The 20,271-nt window shown below is 39.7% G+C and overlaps 1 protein-coding gene across 1 annotated transcript in view; it reads right to left on the bottom strand.

The window, feature by feature from the left end:
• Positions 1-1,159: 1,159 nt before the first annotated feature.
• Positions 1,160-20,271, bottom strand: part of TRIM58 (tripartite motif containing 58) — a 40,138-nt gene continuing 21,026 nt past the window's right edge. Inside the window, exons 3-6 of the mRNA XM_045850566.1 lie at positions 8,202-8,432; positions 6,170-6,192; positions 5,979-6,079; positions 1,160-1,749 (exon numbers count right to left, since the gene is read on the bottom strand). Of these exons, the coding sequence (XP_045706522.1) occupies positions 1,160-1,749; positions 5,979-6,079; positions 6,170-6,192; positions 8,202-8,432 (945 nt within the window). The remainder of the gene's footprint in view (positions 1,750-5,978; positions 6,080-6,169; positions 6,193-8,201; positions 8,433-20,271) is intronic.

Raw genomic sequence — 20,271 nt, 5'->3', positions numbered from 1 at the left:
AGTTAATCACTGTTTAGCATTTACACAATTAGCATTTAAGCATTTAAGTAATTTAGCACTTGGTTAGCAACTATTTACTAGACACAGATACACAAAAATAGAGTGGCAAAGTTAGCTTTCAATGACAAGAATTTTATTGGGAACATACAGAATATACTTTAAAATAAGTCAAATATTATTGTTTCTTCATCATCACCATCTTTATATTCAAATTAAGTAGCAATGTTGAATTTTAACCAATCATACCAATCATGACCTTAAAAACTTACCATAACATTGTGAGGTCAATATCATTGTTCCAGGTATAGCCGGTAGTGAGGGAGTTATATGTCTGAGCTCTTACAACCAATAAAGAGCTAGGTCAAACTAGTTGAATCATAGTTCTAAGAAATCCCTACCCTAAAACATGTATGCAAAGATAAAAGGAAAAATTGCATTCCCAGTGGGGTATGGTGTGGGTTTCAGTGATGTTAGATTCAGAGGAATGGGGTTCATAATCCTCAAAAATTAGTCCCAGAATGGAGAACTTAAACGTAATTGAACAGTCATAGCAATTGTAAATATATAAAGGAATGGTTCTCAATAAATTAATCTAGAAGGAAATGGAAGGTAAGACAAATCAAGTATCACACAAAAAAGAAGCAAGAAACAGAGGAAGAGAGGGAGACAAATAAAAAGACACAAAGGCAAAGGAAAAGAAGAGAGAGAGGGAATGAGAGAGAAGAAGAAAAATAAAGAGGAGAAACACAATCAAGAGTCTGATGCTAGAATAATATTGGAGAGTTCTCAATCTGTTTAAAAACTGCCATTTCTAGTTGTTAATACATGGAAGACTTGGACTGAAAGGACGTTGAAAGGAATGAGAAATTATAATGAATGTGTAGATATGTTTAATACAAGATCCATTCATTTGAAGACACTTAATAAGAAAGCATGTGGAGCCATCTTGGATAAAGACTGTTGAGAATATTCCATTTCTAATATTACTGTATTTCACAATGCTCCCCCAAGAGCAAATATTTCATATTTTTCTTTTGTCCCTATGGGAAAAGTTCCATAGCAACAATGACTAAAGTGTTGCCCTAAATAGGGACATTTGTGTATCCTCCACTCCACACCAGCAAACTGCTATGATTGGAGTGTATCTCAGGACAGAATGTTAGGAATAGTTATCTGCAGTATTAGAAGCAGGGTCAGGATGACAGCTGGATGCACAAATTCCTGACTCTACTTCTGTCATAGGTGGCAAGACAAGAGGAGTCATGTCACAGATGAAAAAGTAAGGTCGGAGAACACCAGTGAACAGTTGGTTGAATGTATAGATGTAAGATCCATTTGTGATGTTGTAAAAAGAGATTTCACCTGCTTCATAGTCCAAGAAAATCCCAATGCAACAAGGCCGTTCTAGGTGGATGAGAGGCACCGATGGGGAGGCAAGGACCATGTACTCATCGCCTTTCAGCAGCCACATGGCCCAGACTCCGTTCTCAGGAGACGGTGTGGTTTCCCCCTTTCTTGGCACTGTGTCTTGACAGACTCCTAAACCCCACTCTGCTTTTTCTCCCACCAGGACTTCCCAGTAATGCCTTCCTGATGAGAAGTTCTGCAAACCCAGGACACAGGGCCATGTGTCAAATCGCTCAGGGTTGTTGGGGACATCCCTCCACATCTCTGCATCTTGCACACTGTGCAGATCAGCGGTCAAGAGAAGGCTAGGATGTGCTGTGGCAGGGTCCAGCTTCACATCAACTGCAGAAAGGATTTTGTGGGACATGTAAAAGAATGGGAAATGCTGGTAAACACTTAGGAAGCCATTACACTGAGGAGAATGATCACAACATCCCTCATTCCCTCTTTAACAGCTTCTAGAGAAAATACAGTAAATATTTCCCCTTGCAGGTCAAAGAGAACATTATTCATTCCTTTGGGTGTATTCCACTGCTAGTCTGCACCCAGGGATCACTCCTGCCCCATGAAGGCAGAATCGCCGGTGCTGACTGAACAAGCGCAAGACCATCACACCCAAAGCACCTACAGGCTCTGAGCAGTATCTTTTTGCATTTAAAATGAAATTTAAAAACCACATAGGGTGTATTTTTCTTTATTTACAAAATCTATGAGAAAAATTTTATTTATATAAAATACACCATTTTCAAAGCTATGTTATTGTGATAGGCAGAATTCTGAAATAGAACCCATGACCTCAGATCCTGGTGGTACTTTCATGATTGTTATACTCTATGACAAGAGGGAGATTATCTGGGTGAGTCTAATATAGTCACATCATTTTAAAAAATATTTTATATATTTATTTTTAGAGAGAGGGGAAGAGAGGGAGAAAGAAAAGGAGAGAAACATCAATATGTGGTTGCTGCTCACGTGCCCCCTACTGGGAACCTAGCCTGCAACCCAGGCATGTGCCCTGACTGGGAATCGAACCAGCAACCCTTTAGTTCACAGGCCAGAGCTCAGTCCACTGAGACACACCAGCCAGGGCCAATTTTTTTTTTAAATCAGAAAGATTTCTCTGGTTACTGTGCTGATGGCAGAAGACAAGTCAGAAATTTTAATTTGATTTGTCATCATTGGCTTTAAAGATGAAGGGGAAATACCATGAGAAGAAAGGCAAGTGACCTCCTGAGGAACTGGGGATCTCAGTCCTACAGCTGCCTGGAAGTGCTTTATGCTACCAAGTGATGTAAGATTGGAAGTGACTCTCCCCCAGACCTTTCATAGAAGTCTAGTGTGGCCAACAACTTCATTTTGATCTTGTGAAACCCTAAGCAGAGAAGCCAGCTGACCCCAGCTGTAAGACTTATCTGCAGAACCTTGAGCTAATAAATGGGTGTGGTTTCAAACATCTAAGTCTGTGGCAACTTGTAGGCATCAATAGGACACAAATACTGATAGTGGGAAGTTCCAGTGAGACTGATGTGAAATTTTAGTTGTAGTTATTAATAAGTAAAGCCACACATGGAATCTCCTCAGTGAAGAAGGAATAATGTAAAATATTCAGTTTTCTCTTTATAAACAAACACTCAAAAATAGTAAATTTAATTTAGTTTCATTTGTAATATCATGGTGACAAACATTACTACTGTGATTGCTATTATTTGTCTCTAAATCATGTCTCATGATGTTTTGTTAATATTCATACCTAAGTGAGTCATGCAGGTAGCTCACCATCTATGCTCACACATGAAACTACCTCAAGGTGGCCATTATCACCCACATTATAGACAACAAGACTGAGAGTTAAGAGCTTCATGTGATTTTCCCAAACTCAGAACTGAAAATAGCAGGGCTTAAACACGGGTCTCTGTGGGGTCGTTAAACCTATTTGACATGCTATATCTCACACATCAGTCCTGCTCCAGCTGCCTTCTTTATTCCATTTATAAGAAAAAAAGTCTGTGCACTGGTTTTTAATACAGTCTGTCTCCAACTCCTCTCTTGAACTGAACCACTCACCTAACCGAGCCACTCCTGTCCATCTCCCCAATGGTTTCCAGAATAGTGTGAGATGGACATTTTATATGACTTTTCTGTGGCACTTAACACTGCTGAGAAACACTTTGTCCTGGAGAACCTCCCTTCTCTCTGCCAAACAACAGTCATCATCTTTCCCTCCCTCTCTACTCACCACCCCTTCTTGGTTATCTTTGCTGCTTTTTCCTCTTCTCCTCCGTCACCTCTGGAAAAGCCAATGGTCTCAGGACTGGAACCTTTTCTCCCTTTTTCAGCTCACTCCCATGTGTTCTGGCTGGCTGGCTCTGTGCTTTAATTGAATTTCAATCATTTGCTTACTGATTCCAAATGCACAGTTCTAGCCTAGACCTTTCTCCTGAAACTCAGTCTTAGTAAATTCATCTGACAACCTGACATCTACATTTGGATATTCAACATTCTTTACAACACCTATATGTCCAAAACCCAGCTTCCCTCCTTCTGTCTTACCTGCAGCAATACTGTCAATGGAAATGGCAACTTCATTATGTCAATTCCAGAGGATTAAAGTTGGAAACTACTCATAAGTCTTCTCTTTGTCTGACATCTCATGTCTAATTGAGCAGCACATCTTCCCAGCTCTGTCTTCAAAATATGCCAAGATCCTGTCTCTTTCTCAGCACCCCCAGGACAAGTCCACAATCAACTCTGACTGAAGTATTACAAAGGTCCTAACTGCTTTTCCCACTTCAAGCCTTGCCCCTCTCTAACTGACTCTGAGTTAAGTGCACAAAGTGAGCTCCACAAAATGAGCAAACCCTGCTATTCCTCTACTTACAACTTTTCACTGATTGCCTCGTTCACTCAAAGGCAAGGCATCCTGCCCAGTGGCCTACTTATAGGGTCCTCTACTCCTGACCCAACCACCACAGCATGGGCTTCCTCACAAGTCCTGGAAGACAACTCCCATTCCTCCCTCTCTGGAAAGCCCTTCTCCAGATCAGGTGTGTGCTGCACTCACACATCCCTACTGGGTGAGGTCTTCCTCGATTGCCAAAATCAAAAGTTGATGCCCTACTCCCAGAACTTCTTGTCACCCTTATCTTTCTCTTTGTTTTCAATATTCTGTATCATCTTCTAACAATACAAAGGCATATTAAGTAATTTAAGTAAATTTGGGCAACATGAAGCTTAGGTTTGTAGCATTTTTGTTGTTTTTCAATGATATACTCCAATGCTTAGAATAGTAGCTGGCATAATACTTTTAAATACTGCATATTTGTTGAATGTATTAACTGATTATTTAATTCTGTAAATGTCACTGGGAATATGAGGACATGTATTCTGACAGTGTAATGATTAAAAGAATTTACACAGTTGTTATATATGAATTTGCCTATCAGAACATAGGTTGAATTATTGAACAAGACTACTAATGATTGGTTTTCTCACTATGGAACAAAACTGGTGTTTCCCATTGAATAGTGAAACCCCTATATAGTCATAGTGTTTTTTCATTACTTGGTATAAGTTGGATTAAAAAAGAAATTTTAAAATTGAATCTGGACTGTTTTAAAGAATAACATAATCAGTCCTGGCCAGTGTGGCTCAGTTGATTGGAGCATCATTCATAAACTGAAAGGTCGCAGGTTCACAGTCAGAACACATGCCTGGGTTGCGGGTCCAGTCCCTGGTTGAGGGCATGTGAGAGGCAACAGACTGATGTTTCTTTACCTCCCTTCCCCTCTCTCCAAAATCAATAAGCATATCCTCAGGTGAGGATTAAAAAAAAAACATAATCAGACAAAAGCAATTAATTTATGACACCGTAATTATTCCTACATAATAAGAATTGACTAAATATTTTTAGCTTTATGAACTCTCTAATTTAAGCAACTCATCAAATTGACAGTTAATATAATAACCAAAGTTAATATTTGATACTCTGCAATGCTTTTATATTGATGTTCTTTATTCTGCTTTCAAATATGTTTCCTTTAGTCTTTCAAATAATATTGTTTTATCATTTTAATAAACAAAAAATGCAGATTTGTTGGAGCTATTGTTACTCCTGTCACAGCTCCTGAGCCCACTGTTCTAACCAAATGTTGCATCTATGGCATCAGGACTGTTCATACCATCCCCGTCCCCTTTCCTCTGAGCATGGTGCTCTCTCCCATCCCCTTACAGACTGGCATTGCCATGGGGCTCCCTTCCACCAATAACATTGTTAGGGAAGCCATGAGCACCACACCTGCATGCATGCCTTCAGGAACAGGGCCTCATTCACCATAACCTCGCCCTCCTGCATGGCTACCAGCAACTGCAAGGATGTGGGCTGTATACATGGGCCTCAGAGTGAGAGATATGAAACCAAACCCTCCACTATCCTGTAATAAACCAATAAAATGACCTCAGAAAAAACTTGGCTGACTTTTGTCACTACACTTCAGGTTCTGCTTGCACCTGCTTGGTGTAGAAGCATCAAGGCACAAGACACCACATCCCCCAAGCACTAAGATGCAACCTACCTTGGAATTTTCTCAACATTTCTCTCATCCCGGGGATGCGACACATTGTCTTCAACTCCAAGGGGATAGTCTCCAGTTCTAGCTGTGTAACACTCTTACTTCTAGGAAGAGCACATAACCCACAGTTCTCAACATCCACCAACCTCCTCAGCCTCTTCCAACGCATCCTCTGCTCCAGAAAGTATACATACCGGCTCAAGACTCCTCTCACACCCTGGAAATAGAAGGAAAATACAAGCATGTGTGAGTTTGATGTCAAAATTGCTTTTGACAGACTGGGAACTAACCATGAACATCTGTTTGGAAATTATTAAAAATCACTAAACTATTAAGATAAAGTATAAGAGACATGAATCTCTCTTAATAAAAAACATAAAATAGGTTGCTGTTGAATTTTCTCATGAATTTAAAATAGTAGAATCAGTTTGCTTCTATGGAAATAGAATCAGACTACAGAAAGTTTAGGTTAATTCTCATGATATCTACCAATTTTAATTATTTTGCAAATTGATAATTCTGACACTTGGATATTTAATAAAATGTTACATTCTGTAACAAATGTATGTAGAATTGGGGTAAAAAAAGATCTTAAATATCTGCAGAATATGTTTGAGACACAGTGAAAGGTATAGGCATAAAATGTTACTTTCAATGTCTCTGTTTGAACAAAAAACACAAATTCCTCATTTTTTGAACCAACACACCTATCTATGGATTCATATGTGAGCAGTTTCCTATGTGGATAAAAACAGAAGTCAATAGTATCAAGAATCAGTTTATCTCAAAGTAGATTATTAAATAAATCAACTGTATTACATTTCTCCTCTCCCTCTAAAAATGTTTACCTATAAAATTAATTTTTATAAAGTATGGAAGTGATTAATTTTACTTTTTATGGCAGGCCTGGTTCTTGGCTGTGGGATGTAAAATGCAGCCTGTTGGTAATGGGGATGAGAAGAAGAGGTGAGGATGAAAATAAAAATAAATTATTTGAGTTTATCTTCCCTAAAATTTGTATCGTCAATCAATTTTAACATTTATTTGGTGCTAATGAATGGTCATTTTAAATAAGTTAGTTGTGTCCTGAAGTATAAGAAAATGAATGTTGTTAAAAATGCTCAAGTTCTTGTGTTTACCTCCTGTATGAAATTTTTTAAAAAATTCCTTTCTGACTTTTAGGTTGCTCAGAAGGAAATAGGTATAGCAATAATAACAACAACAGTAATAATTTTTTACTTATCTGTAGGTATTTTTAATACAAAATGGGTAAAATTAAATATAAATGCTTTGTAAATTCTTCATTTAATTACTTCCACTGTGCATAGTCACCATTCTTGTGGATGAGGATATGAATCCCTTAGTTTAGAAACCTCTGCATAAGTCAGTGGGGATGAGACAGAATAAAGTGTGCCCAGGAAATTTCTATTACAGTGGTTCTATCACAATGACACGTATCCATCAGTGAGGGATTTCCCAGTTCCCTGGGATTAATGCCTTCGTGGAGGATTAAAATGAGTGTGTCCTCCCCCTGTATTTGTCTATTCTATAATCCCATACAGAATGTGTGCAAACTGCATGGCACCTGTGTACTTGCTGCTGTGCCGGAACAGGCTTGTAATTGGCTTTTGCCTTAAATTTTAAGATGAAAATTCCAACCTGGACAATTTAAAATTTATTTACACACTTGTCTCTTCCCTGAGGCAGGTTACCAAAGACTTTCTGAATTGACCATTGCTAAATACAACAATATATAGTAATTGACAGAATGAAAGGTTTTAAGAATAAAAGGTTTTTTTTTTTCCAGCCCTGGCTGGTGTAGCTCAGTGGACTGAGCGCCGGCCAGTGAACAAAAGGGTCGCTGGTTTGATTTCCAGTCAGGGCAAGTGCCTGGTTTGCAAGCCAGGTCTGACGTGGCTGGGCGTGGAAAAGGCAAGCACATATTGATGTTTCTCTCCCTTTCTCTCTCTTTCCTTTCCCTTCTTTCTAAAAATAAATAAAATATTTTTCAGTGTTTTTCGGCCAACATACTGTAGGTTGTCATTTTTCTGTTTAATCTTATGCAAATAATCTGGTTAGTTTTAATTTTCAAAAATATTTAGGTTTTTCTGTTCAATGTGAACTATTATATGGTTCTGTAGGATACCCTGAAACTGATGCAGTCCCACAGAGATCGAAGGTGTCCTTTCCACGTAGTTGCGAGCGCAGCTGCTGCAGAGGCCTCACCTCCATTAGGTCCAGGGCCGGATGCCTGCAGCGGTCGTTCAGTTCCTGCGCCAGCTCGGACAACACCTGGCTGTGCTGCACCAGCTGTCTCTGGAAGTTGCGGAGTCTCTGCAGGGTGGCGCGCTCCTCCTGCTCCAGCTGCCGCAGCTGCAACCGCTCCTCCTGACCAAGGAAGCCTCGGTACTTCTCAAACTCAAGTCTGAAGCGCTGTCTCTGAGTTTCCACTTTCTCCTGGAAGGCGAAGTACAGCTGCTGCTGCCTTCCTGGGTGGTGAGGCCTGAAAAGGCTAGGTCCTGTGTGAACTCAGCTCCCCTAGTCTGGGGACTTACTGGCTCCTTTTCTTTTCTTTTCTTTTTTCCTTTTTTTTTTTATTGTTCAATTATAGTTGTCCCATTATCCCCCCATTACTCTCTTCAGCCCTACACCCCCACCTCCCACATTCATATGATTTCAACCTATATGTGGAACCTAATCAATAAAGTAAAGCCAGCAAAATAGAACCTGAGACATGGAAATAAAGAACAAGCTGTCAGTGACCAGAGGGGAGGTGGAGGGAGGGTAATGGGGGAAAGAACAGGGAAGGGTCATCAAGGAAGGTGTATAAAGGACCCATGGACAAAGACAATGGAGAGAGGGAAGACTGAATCACTGGCTCATTTTAAAAGCACACAGGAACCAGAGGCCGCTACGTGACACGTGGCCTTGCAGAGATTTCAAGCTGAGAGTTTAAGAAAGACATGGATTTGGACTTGGGGGCAATGTACTTCTACATTCAAGTTTCAGCACCATATACAAAAAATGGGAAAAGAGGGTATTAAAATTAAATGGCCACTAAATTCTCGAGTGCAGTCACTAACACAGAAGTTGAAATTTTCTATCAGAGGGGTCACTAGAAAGAGCACTGCCAGGAACAGTGGGGTCATGAAGAGACATCAGGGACCTTGGTTTGTACATATGAACAAAGAAAGGCTCAGAACTTAAAGAATATCAATGTCCCTCCCCATTCCAGCATCCAGTAACCCTGGGGCCAGGGTTCTCTGCAGAGCCCAGAGTGCTAAGCAGTCCAGTGACTGCAGATTTAACCTCAGGGAATTAATTTTATCTCAACTCAAATCTTGCCTTTATGGTTTTTGAATAGACTCAAGGAGAACATTGTGATACTGCATTATTATATCTAAACTGAGTATAATAGGCAAGCAATTCTACCATAGTCTCTCCACAATTTTAATTCCCTAGCTCACTTTTAAATATGACAACATCTTGGTTTGATTAAAGAGCATAAGCTAACACCTTTAAACATTAATAATAGTTTTCCTCAAATACCATAGGACTCAACTCCTCCCTCTAATTTCCCATCTCTACATCTGTCTACCACTTTCTAAATGACCAGATTTGTATAATAACCTCACCTCTTCAAATGAACAAACTCTGAATTCCATAATCTGATCTAGAAGTACAACTCAGGTAATTTCTCCAGATGCTGGAGGCTATGCAAAGTAGGGGTGATAACTCAGTCACAAATGGGGCATGAGGGATGATGTGGTGAGAAGGGGTTTGGGTGCAATGCATTTTTCTCTCACATTATCATTTTCAGTACTACAATTATATCTACAGACATAGGCAGGAAAAGGGTTTTGTAGCATTTGGAGTTCATCGTATTATACCTATGCTTGTGCCTTTGGCTCACATGAATACATTCTCAATAATAAAGATCATGCAGATTTACTTGGCTTAGAACAGGAAATTAGTATCACCTCTACTTTAGAATTACCAGGGTGGATTTTTTAAAATGCAGGACCAAGATCTTGATGAGGAGGTTTCTGATTAAGTAAGTCTGTGGTCAGATCAGGATTATTAACCTACAAGTACAAAAATGATCAATAAATGTGTGGCTTTGCATATAAAAATATAGCTATGGAAAACATCTCAGAAGAAAAATGTGCCAAAAGTGGTTCTTATGAAAATATCTGTCTGAGGATATAGCATAAGACCCTGTTATCAAGAAAAGGAGAGAACTAGAAAAAAAATGATCAGAGAATGGTTATGTGCAGGGGGACAAAGAATACCAAAAATCTCAAGTTCCATTCAAGACCAAAATGTAGGTGGACATGGTGCTCACTCCTCCCATGAACACATCCAAATTATAACTAAATTATAGAATAATTAACCTGGAAAACCATCTAAAGACTGGCTGAATAGAAGTTATATAACAGAAGAAGCCACGTCAAGACTGGTAGAAAGAATGAAGATACAAAAAGGGCTAGTCCCCACATCCATGTGCAGTGACTGGGAATCAGGAGGGATACTTCAGCTGCAGAGGTCCCACCTGAGGAGGAAGGGGTCTCAATCCCACACTAAGCTTCCCAACCCATAGCACCAGTGCCAAAAAAAGAGGGGCCCCACAACATCTGGCTGTGAAAATCAATGAGTCCTTTTCTTAATGTAAAAATAACTGACATTTTTAGGAAGAATCCCTGAAACATTCCAAAGGATCTCCACTCCCCCTCTCTCTTTATTTAAAAAAAAAAAAGGAAAATAAGCTAATTAAGTCTATTTGAGTTGCTAACATTACATGAGAAACATTGTCAAATAAATAATTGTTATAGTTGTATGTATATATTATTACTATTATTAAAATAAATTTCCTAGAAATTTAAAAAATTACAACTAAACTATAGAACAACCATCATTCAAAACCATCAGAAATTGAGCTGGATGGCAGTCCTACAACCATGGAATTAAAGAAGAAACCACAGTGAGACTGGTAGGAGGAGAGGAGATGTGGAGCAGGCTGGTCTCACATCCACATGTGGTAGGTAAACATCAGGAGGGATATCTCAGGAGCAAGCAGTCCCAGCTCCACACCATGTCCCCCATCCCCGGATTCTGGGTCTAAGAAAATAAGTCTTCCTAACTTCTGGCTGTAAAAACCAGTTGGGAGTTGGGATTGAGGTTGTGGAAAACAAAAACTGCTGAAATTCTAGGCAGTTCCTTTTAAAGGATCCACAGATTTACTTCGACTCACTCCCTCTGAGCACCAGTGCTGCAGCAGAAGACTGAAAGGCATCAGAGACATATGGGAAAAAATACAATTGCCCAGCATCAGGGTGAGAGCTAGGGGGCAGCTTCCTCCCAGATGGAAGTGCTGGCAGAGGCCACTATTCCTTTTCTGAGCCTTCCTCCAACAGCCAACAGACAGGTAACATATCTGAGACTCCATCAGCCTGGCTCACACTATAAGCCCCACCCTGGTAATTCCCTGAGGCCCACCCAAGCTGTTTCCATACAAATGGTTTATCTTGTCCAATGCTTCAACCTTTTCTAAATTCTCTCAAACAAGCAGCATCTGGTTTCAGAGGCCCTATACTTCTTGTTAAGTTGCCCCAGGCCTGGCACTAGTAGCAGCCAGCCTTGGTTCACAGCTTTGCCTTTAATGGGGCACCTTTAAGCCCAGTATAAGTAGCAGTCATCTGCAGATTGCTTTTTACCTTATGCTGTGTGGCCCTGAACAGAACACAGGCAGTGACTGGCCTTCAACATACCAACAGAAATCAAGGCTCAATTACAGCAAGAGACTGTACACACAGTGCATGCACCTTGAGTACCCAGCTTGGGTAATAGGAAATGTTGTGCCACTGAACCATACAGGACACCTACTATATTAAGCAACTCTACCAAGACAGGGAGTCATAGAAGCTCTACCTAATACATAAAAACAAACACAGGGAGGCTGCCAAAATGAGGAGACAAAGAAACATAGACCAAATGAAAGAAATGAAGTCCAGAAAAAGAATAAAACAAAATAGAGACAAGCAATCTACTAGATGCAGAGTTCAAAACTCTGATTATAAAAATGTTCAAGGTACTTAGTGAAAACCTGACAGCATAAAAAAGATCCAGTCAGAAATGAAGGACATACTAATGGAAATAAAGAACAATTTATAAGGCATCAAAAATTGGATGAAGCCAAGAATCAAATCAGCAATTCAGAACATAAGGAAGCAAAAAGCAACCAATCAGAGCAGCAAGAAGAAAAAAAAAACAGTCCAAAAATTGAGGATAGTGTAAGGAAACTTTGGAACAACTTTAAGCATATCAACATTTGCATCATGGGAGTGCTAAAGGGAGAAGAGAGCAAGGTATTGGAAACCTGCTTGAAGAAATGACAGAATACTTCCCTAACTTGGTGAAGGAAATAGACATACACGTCCAGAAAGCACAGAGAGTCCCAAAAAGGCCCACACCAAGACACATCATAATTAAAATACAAAAGGTTAGAGACAAAGAGAGAATCTTAAAGGCAGCAAGAGAAAAGCAGTTAGTTACCTACAACAGAGCTCCCATAAGACTGTCGGCTGATGTTTCAAAGGAAACTCTGCAGGCTAAAAGGGATTTGCAAGATATATTCAAAGTGATGAAAAGCAAAAACCAAAGTCATCTTGGTTGTAACCAAGATTACTCTATCCAGCAAAGCTCTCATTTAGAATTGATGGACAGATAAAGAGCTTGCCAGACAAGAAAAATCTAAAGGAGTTTACCACCACCAAACCAGTATTACATGAAATGTTAAAGGGTCTTCTTTAAGAAAAAGAAGAAGAAAAAAATATGAACAATATAATGGCAATAAAGACATATCTATCAACAATTGAATCTAACAAACAAAATAAATAAACAAGCAGAACAGAAACAGAACCACAGACACAGAGAACATTTTGATGGTTCCCAGAAGGGAGGGAGTTGAATGAAAAAAGTAAAGGAATTAAGAAGTACAAATTAGTAGTTACAGAATAGTCATGGGAAAGTAAACCAGAGCATAGGGAATAGAGTAACCAAAGAACATACATGTATGACACAGGAACAATGTAGGGATTACCTGAGGGAGAGGAGGGGTGGCAGTGCAGAGGAACAAAGGGGAAAAGTTGGTACAATTGTAATAGCATATACAATAAAATATAATGAAAAAAACACATTAGAGGGCCCTGGCCAGGTGGCTTAGTTGGTTGGAGCATCATACAATACACCAAAAGGATGCAAGTTCAATTCCCTGTCAGGGCACATGTTTAGGTTTAAGTTTGATCACCCATTGATGTGAAGGCAGGAGGCAACCAATCAATGTTTCTCTCTTATATAAATGCCTCTATCTATCTGTCTATCTATCTATCTATCTATCTATCTCTATCTCTCTCCATTCCTGTCTCTCTAGAACTAATAAAAAAATTATCCCTGGTGATAATTTAAAAAATTAAGAAGGAGAATACATTAGAAGGAATCAACAGCAGATTAGATGAAGCAGAGTATTGAATCAGTGACTTAGAAAATAAGACAGAAGAAAACAACCACTCAGAGAATCATAAAGAAATAGTAACTTTAAAAAAAATAAGGATAATTTAAGGGACCTCTGGGACATTAAACATAACCTCTGCAACACAGGAGAAGAGAGAGGACAAGAGATTGAGAACCTCTTTAACCTGGCATAGGAAATATACATGCAAATCAAGAAAGCACAGAGAGTCCCAAACAAGATAAACTCAAAAAGGTTCACACTAAGACACATCATGATTAAAATGCCAAATGTTAAAGACAAAGAAAGAATATTAAAAGCAACAAGAGAAAAGCAGTTAGTTATATACAAGGCAGCTCCCATAAGAATGTCAGCTGATTTCTCAAGAGGCACTTTGCAGGCCAGTAGAGTTGGTAAAAAAATATTCAACATGATGTAAAGCAAGGACTTACAACTGTCACTACTCCACCTAGAAAGGCTATCATTTAAAATTTAACAAGAAATCACAAGCTTCTTGCAGGAAAAAAAAAAAAGCTAAAGGAGTTTATCAAGACCAAATCAATATTACAAGAAATGCTAAACGGACTTCATGAAAAACAAGAAGGGAAAAAAGGAACATTAATAAAATGGCAATAACAACATACCTGACAATATTCATATTATTTTTAAATATATAGTACTGATTATGCTAGTACAATTCTCCCATTTTTTTCTCCCTTTTATTCCCCTCCACTTTGTATCCTCCTCCTACCATCATTCCCCCACCTTAGTTTATGTCCATGGGTCACTTATATAAGTTCCTTGGCTTCTCCATTTCCCATACTATTCTTAACCTTCACCTGTCTACTTTGAACCTACCATTTATACTTCAAGTTACCTGTGTCTTTTCCCCCATTTTCCCCCCTCATCCTCCCTGCTGATAGCCCTCCATGTGATCTCCATTTCAGTGAATCTGTTCCTGTTCTAGTAGTTTTCTTATTTTGTTTTTGTTTTTCTTTTTAGGTTGAGTTGTTGATAGTTATGAGTTTGTTGTCATTTTACTGTTCATATTTTTATCATCTTCTTTTTTTTAGACTAGTCCCTTTAACATTTCATATAATAAGGGCTTGGTGAGATGAACTCCTTTAACTTGACATTATCTGGGAAGCACTTTATCTTCCCTTCCATTCTAAATTAAAGCTTTGCTGGATAGAGTAATCTTGGATGTAGGTCCTTGCCTTTCATATCTTCAAATACTTCTTTCCAGCCCCTTCTTGCCTATAAGGTTTCTTTTGAGAAATCAGCTGACAGTCTTATAGGAACTCCTTTGTAGGTAACTGTCTCCTTTCTTCTTGCTGCTTTTAATATTATCTCCTTATCTTTAATCTTGGGTAACTTAATGATGATGTGCCTTTATGTGTGCTTCCTTGGGTCCAACTTCTTTGGGACTCTCTGAGCTTCCTGGACTTCCTGAAAGTCTATTTCTTTTGCCAGATTGGGGAAGTTTTCCTTCATTATTTGTTCAAATAAGTTTTCCATTTCTTGCTGTTGTTCTCCTTCTGGCACCCCTATGATTTGGATGTTAGAACACTTAAAGTTGCCCCAGAGGTTTCTAGCCTCTCCTCATTTTTTTTTTTGAATTCTTGTTTCTTCAGTCTGTTCTGGTTAAATATTTATTTCTTCCTTCTGATTCAAAAGTTGTTGATTTGAGGCCTGATTTCCTTCCCTTCACTTTTGGTTCCCTGTATATTTTCCTTTATTTCACTTTGCATAGCCTTAATTCCTTCCTTCATTTTGTGACCAAGCTCAATCATCTCTGTGAACATCCTGATTTCCAGTGTTTTGAATTCTGCATCAAATGGGTTGGCTATCTCTTCATTGCTTACTTGTATTTTTTCTGGAGCTTTGATATGTTCTTTCATTTGGCCATATTTTTTGTCTCAGCATGCCTGTCAGGTAGTAAGGGGCGGAGCCTTAGGTATTTGCCAGGGCGGGGTAACCCTCTTTGCTGTGTTGTGGCACTATGTGTGGGGGAGGGGTCTGAGAGGGAACAATGCTGCTTCCTCAGCTACAATAAGTGACAAAAGAGTTCTGGCCAAGATGGAAGCATAGGCAGAAATGCTTTGCTTCCTTATACAACCAGAAGAATGATAACAACCAATTTAAAAACAAAGAACTACCAGAAGAACATTTGCATGGAAGTCCAACAACCAAGGAGTTAAAAAAACATTCAGCCAGATCGTAGGAGAGGCAGAGATGGGCAGCTGGGCAGACAGGACACACAGCAACACTACAGCTGGAGGACCAGAGTGGACAAGGCAGTAGCTGGCTGACCATGTGGGCAATCCCACCTTCATGCAGACAAGCCTGGAGGAACAGCGGGAGAGTGAGACAGACCACAAAACCCAGGGTTTCAGAGTGGGAAACTAAAGACACAAAACCCCAGGCTGTAAAAAAATCTGTGGGGATTATGGTGGTGGGAGAAACTCCCAGCTTCACAGGAGAGTCCATTGTAGAGACCCACAGGATCCTAAAACATACACAAACATACCTACCTGTGAATCAGCACCTGAAAGGGCACAAACTGCTTGTGGGAAGCAAGGGAAGTGAAAGTGGGTCAAGAGCAGAGCAAGCAGCATTATTCCCTCTTACTGCTCCCTCACAGGCAGTGCCACAAAACAGCAAGCAGGGTTGCTCTGCCCTGGCGAATACTTACACATGTAAGCTCTGCCCCTTACATGTAACAGGTGCACCAAGACAAAGAAACGTGTCCTAAATGAAAGAACAGATCAAAACTCCAGAAAAAGAATTAAGTGATAAGGAGATAGACAACCTGTCTCATGCAGATGTCAAAATACTAGTAATCAGGCAGCTCATAGAATTGATTGAGCTTGGCCACAAAATGAAGAAAGAAATGAAGTCTAAACAAAGTGAAATAAAGGAAAATATACAGGGAATCAACAGTGACAGGAAAGAAACCAGGACTCAAATCAATGATTTGGAACAAAGGGAAGAAAGAAATATCCCACAGGAACAGAATGAAGAAGGAAGAATTCAAAAGAATGAGAAGAAGCTTAGGAAGACCCAGGACAACTTTAACCACTCCAACAAACAAATCATGGGAGTGTCAGAAGGAGAATAACAGCAAGAAATGGAAAACTTATTTGAACAAATAATGAAGGAAAACTTCCCCAATCTGGCAAAAGAAATAGACTTCCAGGAAGTCCAGAAAGCTCAGAGTCCCAAAGAAGTTGGACCCAAGGAAGCACACATAAAGGCACATCATCATTAAGTTACCCAAGATTAAAGATAAGAAGATAATATTAAAAGCAGCAAGAAGAAAGGAGACAGTTACCTACAAAGGAGTTCCTATAAGACTGTCAGCTGATTTCTCAAAAGAAACCTTATAGGCAAGAAGGGGCTGGAAAGAAGTATTTGAAGACATGAAAGGCAAGGACCTACATCCAAGATTACTCTATCCAGCAAAGCTTTAATTTAGAATGGAAGGGAAGATAAAGTGCTTCCCAGATAATGTCAAGTTAAAGGAGTTCATCTCACCAAGCCCTTATTATAGAAAGTGTTAAAGGGACTAGTCTAAGAAAAAGAAGACCCAAAACTATGAACAATAAAATGACAATAAACTCACAGCTATCAACAACTGAACCTAAAAATCAAAAACTAAGCAAACAGTAGAACAGGAACAGATTCACTGAAATGGAGATCACATGAAGGGTTATCAGTGGGGAGGAGAAAAGGGAAAAAGGGGGGAAAGGTGCAAGGAACAAGAAGCAGAATAGGTAGGTACAAAATAGACAGAAGGAGGTTAAGAATAGTATGGGGAATGGAGAAGCCAAAGAACTTATATGTACAACCCATGGACATGAACTTTTGGAGGGCTAGGGTGCTGGGGGGTGAGGGTGGTGGTACAGGGAGGAAGGCGATAAAGGGGAGAAAAAAATTGGGATAACTGTAATAGCCTAATTAATAAAATACACTTTTAAAATATTTTTAAAAGGAGACAAAAAACATTATATAATGATGGGGGAATCAATCCAAAAGAAAATATAACCCTTGCAAGTATTAATGTACCCAGTCTAACAACATCTAAATATATAAGATAAATATTGATGGAGATAAATGGAGATATGAACAGTAATAAGATCATAGTAGGGACATCAATTCTTCATGGACATCATTAGATAGATTTTCCAGACAGAAAATCGAGGGTGTAGCCTTAAATGACACATTACATAAGTGGAATTTTTTGCATACTTTTAGAGCATTTTACCTCAATGTAGCGGAATATGCATTCTTTTCAAGCTCACATGAAACATATTTCAGGTTAGACCACATGTTAGGTCCCAAAACAAGTCTCAGTGAATTTAAGAAGATTAAAATAATATCAACAAAAAGTATCTGAGGAATGGTGGTGTGAAAGATTCCTTTGGTCTCTCCCCATGAATTTTCAAAAATTGTAACAGCTATAACTGAATAAAGAATTATCTGCTCAATGTACCCACATGGCAGAGAGAACTGAACCATCTAAAGGTGGGTGATTTGGAACAAATGGGGGAGGTGAGAAGGGAAAAGAACAGAGCCATGGAAGCAGCCCTGCAGCTGGGAGCTCACATCTGGAGAGGGGAGAAATCTAGTCATGGTTGGCACTCCCTTCAGCTGGGAGAAGCAGAAATTCAGTGGGCATTCCTGCAGGAGCATGATAGGGCAGCTGAGCCTCAGGACCTGGGCAAAAACACAGCACAGGGATGTGGCCACATGTTGGGAACTGCCCTGCCTGGTTTCAGGAGCTGTAACCTGCCCCCCCCCCCATGGCTAAGGCTGAGTGAGTGATCGTCAGACCATAAGCCACTAAGGAGACAAAGTTTATCTCCCTGGTAGGGGCACCATCTCTGCTCCTTTTACTTCACCCTGCCTGGCCCCCAATGCTTGATCGGTTAGCCAATAAAGGGTAAGATTCCTCAAGGGAGGGGTGACCTAAGACAGGCATGATCACAGGGGACCCCTAGGGAAGGACTTGGGGGCTACAGAAAAGGGGTGTTGGACCCTCGCCCCTTGGCTTTGACATAGCCTGAGTCCTCATTCTGTCTACTATAAGTCTCCTAATCTCCTGCCTGCTTTACTTCCCCTGCCTGACTTTAGCCTGAAACAATGTTTTAAGCCTGAAACAATGTCGGTGGTGGGTGCAGCCCTGTGCTGGAAAAGGTGGGTTCCCTAGGGTCATCAGGCCTAAGAAAGAATATGTAAAATCCTGTGAAACCTGCTTTGTTTAGAATACGCTCAGTTAAATGATAAGGGTCCAAGCAAGAAGTAAGTTTGTTCCCCAAAGTTTTATGACCATTTAGTTATCTGACCCTGACTCAAAATAGGCCCTCAGAGTTCTTTGTATGTTATCTACTGTTTGATCCTTACTGCCTGATAATGATTAATGAGTTTTAAGTGTACACCCTGTATTCCTATGCAAATTGAATTCAATAAAAGCCTCTCAAGGCAAGGGTCCAGGCACTCTCCTCTTGAGAGTGTGGCCAAGGCCCTCCCAGGCTTGCTCTCCCCTTGAGAGAGAATTCCTGCCATCCCTTTTCCTCCACAGGACTCAGTAGTCTGTGTGAATTTATTTCGTCCCGTCCATAATGCCACAGATACTGTGGACCGGCATCCATGTCAGCTACAGTTGTTGGACGGTGGGCATTCAAGACAGAAAAACAAAGCCACAGATCTCTGCTGCCCTTAGCCTCCCAGAGCTCACCTCCTTTGGCGCTTGGTATCAGGTCACACAGCACAGTATCTGCAAATTTGAGACTGGTATGACAGTACTACAGATAATATTTGTCTCTGAGCATAGAGTGCACTGGTCCTGGGGTTGTGGCAAAGCGGGTACTCCCTGGAAGTCTGAGGTCACCACTAGCAGGAGGTCAAAACAACAAAAAAGTTGGCTGGCTCCCACAGCCCAGCCCACTCCCATGCACCATGGCTACACTGACAGCATCATCCAACTGCATAGCAGACAGCGTTGGGATTTCACAGAGCTAAAAGAAAAAAAAAGGCAAAACAAAACAAAACAAAAAACAAACAAAAAACCCACTTGTGATTCATTGCCACCTACTGAAATAATTGAAAGACCTCTTTGTATTAATCTGCTAGAAAAGTACCCCTCACACATAGATGCCTAGACACAGAAAGAATCCACCAAATACCATAAATAACCAAAGTAGTAAAGCAACACAGAAAAAAAGAAAAGGTGAAATCAAAAGATACATAGAGACAAATGAGAATGAAAATACAACATATCAAAGCTTCTGGGATGCACTGAAAGCAGTAATAAGAGGAAACTTTATGTCACCACAGGCCTATCTCAAGAAAGAATTGAAAACCATTATAAATAATTTAACATTACATCTTAAAAAACTAGAAAAGAAGAACAAAAACAATACAAAGTCAGAAGAAATAAAATAATAAAAATGAGAGCAGAATTGAATGAAATAAAGAACAAAAAAATCTACCCCCAAAATTAATACAACAAGAACTGGTGCTTTGAAAAAGATTAATAAAATTGATAAAACTCAAGCTAGGCATATGAAGAAAAAAGAAAAAAGACTCATATAAATAAAATCAGAATGAAACAGTAGAAGTTACCACAGACATCACAGATTTACAGAGGGTCATATAGAATATTATAACAGACTATATGCCACCAAGTTCAATAACCTAGAAGAAATGGGTAAGTTTGCAGAAACATACAAACTTCCTAACTGAATCAAGAACTGGAATACTTAAATAGAATGATCAATAGTGAGG

Source organism: Phyllostomus hastatus, unplaced genomic scaffold (genome assembly GCF_019186645.2).
Source record: "Phyllostomus hastatus isolate PE091 unplaced genomic scaffold, TTU_PhHast_1.1 phas_contig_81, whole genome shotgun sequence".
In the NCBI taxonomy this organism is placed as follows: domain Eukaryota; kingdom Metazoa; phylum Chordata; class Mammalia; order Chiroptera; family Phyllostomidae; genus Phyllostomus; species Phyllostomus hastatus.
The sequence above is the reverse complement of the archived record's forward strand: the minus strand, read 5'-3'. Positions and strand labels throughout refer to the sequence as shown.